The 9,481-nt window shown below is 36.6% G+C and overlaps 1 gene segment (V, D, J or C); it reads right to left on the reverse strand.

The window, feature by feature from the left end:
- Positions 1-353: 353 nt before the first annotated feature.
- On the reverse strand, positions 354-3,756 carry LOC137150620 (Ig lambda-1 chain C region-like). The segment is given in 3 exon segments: positions 354-991; positions 1,799-1,870; positions 3,396-3,756. Coding segments are annotated over 3 exon segments (576 nt in total).
- Between the last annotated feature and the right edge of the window lie 5,725 nt (positions 3,757-9,481).

The raw sequence follows: 9,481 nt of genomic DNA on the forward strand, positions 1-9,481 counted from the left end.
TAGATTGGAAGCAGATAGGGCAGAAGCTGGAGGATGTGGGGAAGGTAGGAGCAGAAGGGGAGGGGTGGATATGGGAGGGGGGACAGAGACAGGGTTGGGGTGGAAGGGATTATTAGAGTTTTGAGGAGTTCAGATACAAAGGTGATAAAAGCCATATAAATAACTTGGATGGTTGAATGTGAGGGATGAAACAGATGGGTAGCTAGCCACTAGCGCATCATCCCTGGCAGTTCCTAAAATTGATTTCCTTTAAATGAATAAACTGGACAACATATTCTGAAATGCTGAATTTTATTTAAAATACACTAATCTTTCAATTTTTTAAAAAATTAGTTATATTTCAGAAACCTGCTTTTGTTTTATAAAGCAAATAATTGAAATTAGTAAAAACGAAAAGACAAATCATTTTTAGTTACAGATGAGAACTCCACCCCAGCAAATACTTATGGGATGAGTTTTCTCATTGACTTCACAGAATGCAGTTGGCCTATCCACATCTGAAAAGTTGTTTTTGTGCACAGTGCTTTTGCAGGATAAGAATCTAGGAGACTGATCCTGCACAGCTTTGTGATGCATAACTCCCATTGAAATAACGGAGTGAAGCTGCAGCCCTTAAAGTTCCACAGTTACGAATTCAAATAATAAAATAGAAAAAATGGTCACATGTAGAACTGCTAGCTTGCAAGAAAAAGAAACCATCTGTGCTTATTAGAAAAATAACCAACAAAATCAAATTGAAAGGCATATATATTCATATTTAGAGTGAGGTGTTTCATGTGAACAGGCTTTTGGCAAAGCATAATAAATTTCAGATACAAATGCTGACGTTGCAAGGTGTAAGAAGAAGTTTAAGGTTTCTTTCCATGGCGTTTGATTGGACTTCTAATTCTGTATATGAAGAAGAGTACGATGACATAGTACATGGTGCTCTTCAGGAGAAGGACAATGTATATTAAATATGCGGTCCTGTGTGTTAATCTCTCTGTAATATCTACACAAAATTAAATTACAAAAAAAAAAAAAAAAAAAAAGAGGTTAATGATACATATTCTACAGCCTGAAAAAAATAAATATAAAATCATGTGCAGGATAGCATAAGGTATGTAGGGTATTTGATTACATTAATTATGCCATCTACAGACTATGCATAAATCAATGTCTGATTGTGTCCTCTAAACAGGTCTACATTCCGAACAGACCTTCCCATCCAGCAGAGCTGATAGAAGTAAAGAGGCGCTTTCAGTGCTGTTGTCCTGGGTGTCTGCTAAGGAGTAAGCAGGATGCTTGTGCTTCCGGCACTGACAGCTAATAATAGGATGCTGCTATGCTTTTATGACAAAATTTTCAGACCTGGGTGCCTAAGTTTGTTCTAAATGCTGATCACCCACAAATTATACTAAAGTTAAATAGGTTGTCAAGCATCCAGCACCTTTAGGAAGCATTTGATATTTTTGGCTTTGAATGCTTTCTATAATTTAACATGTTCAACGTTCGATTAAAGAACAGTGGCAGGTGTGGGCTAAAGAAGAATGACACAGGTGGCATGTTAATAAAGCACAATGAATATCCCCAAAATATGTTTTTGAGCAGAACCTCTACAGTGTTTAACCGGAGCTGCCTATAGATACTAGATACTGGACCCACTGCAGAGGTTAACTTACAGCAGCGTTCGACAGCTAGATTTATTATGCGTGGACTATTTAGAAAGAGAGACTATTTTCACTTATGGCTTAACCATGTGAAATGGTGCTTAATTCTTAACTATATTGTAGAGAAAATGAAAATTGGACACAACTACCTGTGGAAAGTGTTGTTCCGTTCTCAGGGTTGTTGATACAAGGTTCTGTGGTTGAAAACTTTCCATGGGTATCTGAAAGGATAGAAGTGTACAAAGATACAAAGAAGACGTTAATTGTCAAATGGGATTCTTGTTGAAAATTAACGCACACTTTTCTTGATAGAAGTTCAAAGAGACCGATGACAAAAGTTATGTAATAACAGTGACTCAACTATGAAAAGTTAATATTTTTAAACAAATGAGCACCTAAGTTCTATCCACAGAGTAAATGCTCAGCGGCATGTAGTTCATGGGCAAATTTCAATAGAGATAAAACTGGAAAAATGCATACACCCAGGCAAGTGAGTACTTGATTGCCTGATAATCACATTTAGGTGCTGATGTTGCAATCAGATCGGTCAGTGTAGATCTCTGTGCCTTTACAGAGCTCACTGAAGTCTTTGGCATTTGCATGGGTGTCAGTGTCTGTACAAGCAGATCTGATTGCAGGATCTGGGCATTAGTCCTCCTGTGCATGCCAACTTCTATTCATGTACAACCAGATGTCTTTTGTACCATCAATGTTCTCAGTTGTGTTTTGCCTCTTTGCAATGTGTGTGTATAAAATCCTGACTGCCTGATTTAGTCTCTGGCCTGAGGGAACTTGAGATTGTTGGCGTTCAGGGCATGCTATTGTTGTTTAATACTGTACAAGAGACAATAGGACATAATCCTGATGAGCGTCCAGTCTAAAGCCCATCTCTTAGGCATTTTGGATATGCAAGAGTGGGATGGTCAATAAGTCTTTTTTTTCTGTTGTATTTGAAACAGATACATTTGTACCTTCTCTTATTGATTGCCTCATGCTCCCTGAGACCTGGGGGTAAGATACATACTGCAAATCAATAAATAACCTTAAAGTATGCTTTTATTAGATGGCACTTTGAGAACTGAAATGTAAGGACTATGGGCCAGAATCTGAGTCAGTGTCAACTGGACTGGCTCCATTAACATGAACTGTGCCTGTTTACACGAGCTTAGAATCTAGCTATATGTGAATAAAAGTTGGAAAAATACCTATTAGATTAAAAGGACAGAGAAAGATTTTGTTCTTAAAAATCTAAACCAGATCTCAGATAAGAACCAAACAGAAATTACTTCTCTTTCTTTCCCTTCCATTCTCTTTATGATATTAGTTTGTGTAATCATTTTAGTCTGCTTTAACAAGTTAGATACTTGGTGTGTTATTACTTTTGTTGTAATATATAGCAGTCATTCAAAACCAAACGCTGTAGGCCAAGTCCTTGGGTTGTATAAATCCATAGAGCTCCATTGACTTCAGTGGAACTATGCTGATTTACACTAACTGAGGTACTCAGTCGACATATGCTTTCATTATAGAAAGATTTAAACCAGGGGAGAGGAAGGAGCCAAAACTGAGCTTATGATGGAAAAGCAAGCTTCAGTGATAGCCAAATTACAGAGAGACAGAAACTAACATTGGATTTAGGAGCTCAAGCCCTGTAGAAACAATAATACATTGTGCTTAAGTAATTTTATTGCAAAGAAACAGTGAATCCTCTAAATACATATATAGTATATAGTATATAGAAATTACCTTGGGATTCGATAGAGACAGAGTCACTTTTGATTTCATGTTGATATGTGCACTTATAGTTCTTGCTGCGAAGTTTATCTATGGTAAGCCAGCTGCTCACTGAGTATGACTGATTATTGTTGTCAGAGGACCAAATTTCCCCATTTATTGCATTTTCCTCTATATTTTCCTTGTCATCTTTCCAAGTCATCTTAATAACATTTGGGTAAAAATCTTCAATGAGGCATAAGTATGTTACTTTCCCATCTTTCTCAGTAGAAGGAGGCAAGACCTGGATCTTGTTGGGATCTAGTTTTGCTTGTATGTCTGGATTAATTTTGGAGAGAGAAAAAGAATATTTTTTATAATTAAGTAAATGCATTATTACATAATACATAGTAGGCTGTTCTTTTGACATAATAAGTTAAAAATTTAAGGATTTTAAAGTGGACTAACAGAGAGGCATCTTCATTTCGTGCATTAATCCTCCAAATCGCATTCAAGCACACCCCCTTAACTCTGAGTTCAGCATGAGAAAGATATTCTGCTACCAAATGTGTTTTAACTATTTTGAGTCTATAACATATTATTACTGCCTATTAAATTCTGAGGATGGGAGTGAATTTATGAGTTACAGCTTTAGGGAGTTGGAATTGTAGAAGTTTATTTGCTTGTACTGACAGCAGGCTTTTGTGAGCGTCTACTAACTTGGTTTCCAAACACAAAATGTATTATATACTTTTTGAATGAATCCTAAGTACAGCTTTATGTTCTGGTTCATTTAAAAACATTTTGGACTTAGAAAATCTCTCTTTTATTTAACCAAAACTTGCCTATAAAAGGCACTATGATAACAAGAGGCAGGGTATGACTACACTGCAATAACAGACCCACAGCACGACCACGGCTGGCCCAGGTCCCCTGATTCTGACTTGCAGGTCTGAGGCTGCGGGGCAAAAACTGCGGTGTAGATGTTCAGGCTTGAGCTGGATTCAGGCTCTGAAACCCAGTGACAGGTGGTGGTTTCAAAGCCTAGCCTCCAGCACAACCCTGAATGTCTACATTTCAATTGACCCAGGCTCTGAGACTTAGTGCCATAGAATTTTTATTGCAGTGTAGACATATATATAATATATAATATGTATATAATATATAATATAAATATATAATATAAATAAAAGTAGTACGAAAAATATTCATCTTATAGTATGCCATGCCTTGTATCCCCTTTTCTCCAAACATTTCATGACATCTTCCTAGATGCCAAACACTACTTTGAATGTTTTTTAAAATATTGTCTAATACAATTTTTCTTTCCTGTGCAGTACAACTAAAAGGAATCAAACAAGGCAAGTAGACGTGGGAATTGGTCATGTTCCTATTGAAGTCTCAATGACAAATGAGAGAGAGGCTTTTAGATGCATATTTTAGCAACCTAAATCTAGCTGGCCCTTTGAACTATTATGCAGCAAGGGCAATATCCTAGTTCCACTTTCTTCTGTTCATGTGTGGCATAGATTTTTTTGCTAATATGGACAGTCTACAAAATATGTTAGGTCAAATTTTTGTCATGCAAGAGATATAGATGCTCTGATGTAATGAAAGGAGAATTTGATTCAGATTATAAACTTGTTCATATTGCTTGTGTTATTGTCATTAAGAACAATCACTCATTAAATCGTTGTATAATTTGAAAAATTTCTTGCCTTATGACAACAGTATTTCAATCTTTCAAGGGAGGAACCCCCTCCACCATGCAGAGTGACTAAACTAGTCAAGAACTGACAAGGAATCTGATCCTGAGCTACTGAGTAGCCCCAGCTTCCATGTAAGTCAATGGCAGATCAGAACTTTGCAAGAGTGGGCTTACAGTGTATGTTATGGGCTTAATCTGACGTTTACTAATGTTATGGGAGTTTTGGTATTGATTTGCATGGATGCTGGATCGTGCCTTTTTATTCCTGCTCTCCTCCACCCTTGTGTCATGGTATTTATGTTTTAATATGAATTTGAATTGATTTTATATAATAGAAAATTACAATACTAATCTCAAAGTACATATAAGATATTCACAAATATCGCCTCTCTCGGTTCCAGCACACAACCTTTCTCTCAGATCGTCCAGCTGGCATGAGATCCTGGCTTCATCCAAGTCAATGCCTAAACTCCCATTGATGGGGCCAGGATTTCACCCCCAACTTCTTACATCTCCTGACTAATACATACTTGTGATACAAGAGACTGAATCCTGGTCACCTGCACTAAGCTGAGTAAAGAGGGTTTCTATAGGATATGAAGGATGGGAATATGAAATTTCCCCCCTAACCTAGCTAGAGCACCACACCCCAGGAGGTTTAGTAATGTCCACGCAGGTGCCTACCCACTGAGTAGGGATTTTAGCCAGTTAATTAATTAGTCACAGACCTACTGACCGTGCCATGCCCTCACCACTCACCTACACCCAATCCCCTCTGTTCTTTGGTGCACAGGTCCCCTAATGTTGCCTCTTTGGCTTGTCCCGTTGCACTGGATGGAACTGTGGATGTTCTCCTGATTTGAGGCATTGACCCTCCCCCCAGTCACAAGAGAACAACCCAGATTTGGCCCAGGGTGAGCAAAAGAAATTCTATGTCATTAATTATTAGTCAGTATGATCACACATCTGTTTTACCCTGAATTCTCTACATTAACCTCACATTTAGACACTAAACACATTCATTCTTCCACTGAAGACTGCATATCACTTTTCCATTGTCTGTTATCCTTTTTGAAGAAATTGATCTATGCATTCTCTCTTTAATATTATCATAAGTATCTTTTTCTCCATGCTACTATAGAACTTACCTGAAACAATGAGTTTTGTACTAGAGCCAAAGACTTTGAAATAAATGTTCTCACTGTGTTCCTGTGCTTTGCAAAAACTCATGTGCCAGATCCTGAGGTGCTGGAAACCAAAGTAGCTCCACTGAGGATCGGGCCCATGTAGCTTCATATTTTTCAATTGGCAATTGTGAATGGAAGTTGATGGAATCACATAATATACTAGACTTGTTCTTAAAAGAGCTTTTCCTTACAAAATGGCAAATGCTTGATCACGTATTCCTCTCACACCCCAAACTCCAATAGATTGCACTGGAAGTTTGGAGTACTCTAGGAGTGGACATACAAAATAAGGCAAAAACATGAAATGCATTCTACTTACTTAAGGCTTAGAGTTTTCTAGGGCTAGGATGCCATAGCATTACTTGAATTTTTTTCTTTTTCTTTATAGTGAATTTAGTGCTTGTGAAAGGTGCCACATTGATGGCATTGGAAAATACCTCTATTAAAAACACTTCGGCATTCTACAATAGTATTCCAGTGGGAAAGCAATGATGTTGTAAATTGTGATGGGTGATTTTGGACCATTACTGGAGAATCTATTTACTTCAATGCCAGATTTCTTTCCTTATCCTAACACTATATTTGAAATCTGTTTGCAAAGGTCACCTTAAAGGATGAGATGGTAAATTATTCTTCATGCCCATTAAATCCATGGTATTTCTGCTAAAAGTGCCAGCAAGATTCCCTCTCATGATGAGGCATTTTTAAAGGTGGATACCTGTCCTTTGAAGAATCTGTGTTCACAACTGCACATCACTTTCTGCCATAAATTTGGATTTGGTCATTTGGAGCCAACAGGTCTTCAATCAAATACTTACATATTTTTCTATAAAGAATTTTAAATTATATTTAGTCGGTAATGTCAAAAATCAATAGCTGGAACTATTCCAAAAGGCAGCAAACCAATTTAAACTAACCCTAGACTAGCTGAGAATCTTGTAATCAAATTATTATCAGTAGTAGTTGCTCTTTTATACTTTTTTAACTGATGATCTGCACTGATCACTCTGTTCTCAATGCAATTTGTTTTAGAAAAACACAAGTTACTTCTGCCATATAATGTGAGATACAATCTTTGGAACTCTCTTTTAGTAAGGATGCCATATATTTTTGTTTTTATTTTGGCTGTGGAACTTTGCATTAAGTTTTGGTGAACTGTTTTTCATATTATTTTAAAACAAAATGACCAAGTGCTTCTGAAAGTTGCCAGATAGATAACAATATATACTGAATTCCATTCTTCACAGGATAGATACAGCACAGTCAGAGACAGGGGAAGCTTCTTCACATCATCCCACCAAGCCATTGCAATTTTGTCTGTGAAGGATAATGTCTAGAGGTGAGAGGGCATAGTTCAGTCTCCACATTCAATTCAATCCTTGGCTTCTGCACTAAGATTACCATCAGTGTCAGGTTTTTCTAGAAAATTCCAGAAGAATCCAGTTATACCATTTTAATGTAAACGTCTTTAAAGATGACAGTATGCACTTCAATGGGTACAATATGACACGCACCAATATTCTATGTCACACTCATTGACAGCAGTTAGGTTGGTTCTGTATCTACATCTTTTTACTCCTCTGTTCCACTAAGCAAGAACTCTGAAGAACTCGGGTAGGTCCAGACTCTGCTCTCACTTACACTGCTGTAAATGTGGAGTAATTCCATTCAAGTAAATGGAGGGAAGTCAGTTTAAAAAGAGGAATGGCTAGTGAGAGAAAATTTAGGCCTGTTAATTATATATGATCTTAAAAGCAATTTTTCCTTGTTGAGTATACTTATGAATAATATTGTCCCTGCTAAAAAATATAGTTATACAACCTGGGTAAATACTGGCATCATTGAAGTCATTGCCATTGAGTTCTGTGTAGTCAGGATTTCACCTCATGTTCTGAAAAGGGAAAAGCCATGACTCTCATAATTCTGGAGTCAAATTCAGCCCTGGCATTAACAAGCACAATTCCTATTGATTTGACTTTGAATTATTCCAAGGTCTGACATGATCAACATGATCTAATGTATTTTTTTCTTAGGAGGAGCTTATTTAGCCAATATTTGATATTTATCTTACTAAAATCTATAGTTTTAATACACTAATAAATCAAGTGAGAAATCTCAGGTCTTCATGCTTAATAAATAGTCTACACATATCATGGATTTGACTCCATTCCTTACACAGTCAAAACACCTGGTGAATATATGGGAGTTTTGCCTGTGCAAAGAATACAGGATCCTATACGATAAGAGGACTTAGGAAAATTGTCAACTGTAAACTATAAAGCTAAATAACTTGTATCTACATTGTTAATACCATAGAAAAGTCACAGAAAGTAACATGCTGATCCTGATCTGATATGTTTACAATTAACTATGATAGAGTATTCGTTTTTATGGGCATCATTACACAAATTTACCTTTAGTTGAGAGCTGTAATGCCTTAAGGTAAACGTGTTTGTGAATTAAGGTTTAAAATAGTCCGACAGTTCAAGCTGATTTATATAAATGTGCATAGCATGACTCTGAGAGAGTAAGGATCTGATTTTTCTTTGTCCTGTGTTTGCGCAGTCCTTTATACCAATGGAAACTGCTTGTAAAAAGCTACTTTGTAAAACTATACAGATATCTAGTATCTTTATGCTGATGAACAAGTACTTGTTGCTTTAAAAAGAAATCTAATTTACTATTTAAATTGCTTTCCAGCCTTACAATTAAATAGTAAATAAGGACAGAACATGTAACATAGTTTGAAAAACATGGGAGAGATTTTCAAAGGGGCAAATGACACTTAGGTGTCTAACTGCCATTGAGTTTCCAGGGTATCAAAGTTACACTGAAAATCTGCCGCTAAAATTAATCTGATACAACCTGGTTTAGAATAGGGATGTCTAATAATTCATGGAAAGGAATAAATTAGTTTTAAAATTAGGGTCCATAGGTTCTGGTTATAAAATTAAGCCAGTACAGGGGCATCATTCCATAATGGATTTCCTAGTGATAACAATGGATTGAGGGTAGAATATAACCCTTAAATTGGGTATATTCATGAGAATAATTTTGGCTAGCTTTTGCCATTTGGGGTAATCAGAAATGTCCCTCAACAGAAAACATTTTCTTCAGAAATATTCACACAACTCAGGGATTAGGCACCCAGCGAGGATGATTAAGCAGTGTCTACCGGGAAGAATATGGAATAGAGAGATACTTTCACAGTTTTGAGAATGATC

Source organism: Emydura macquarii, unplaced genomic scaffold (assembly GCF_026122565.2).
Source record: "Emydura macquarii macquarii isolate MOO-44397 ecotype Brisbane River unplaced genomic scaffold, CSIRO-AGI_Emac_v2 contig_994, whole genome shotgun sequence".
NCBI lineage: Eukaryota > Metazoa > Chordata > Testudines > Chelidae > Emydura > Emydura macquarii.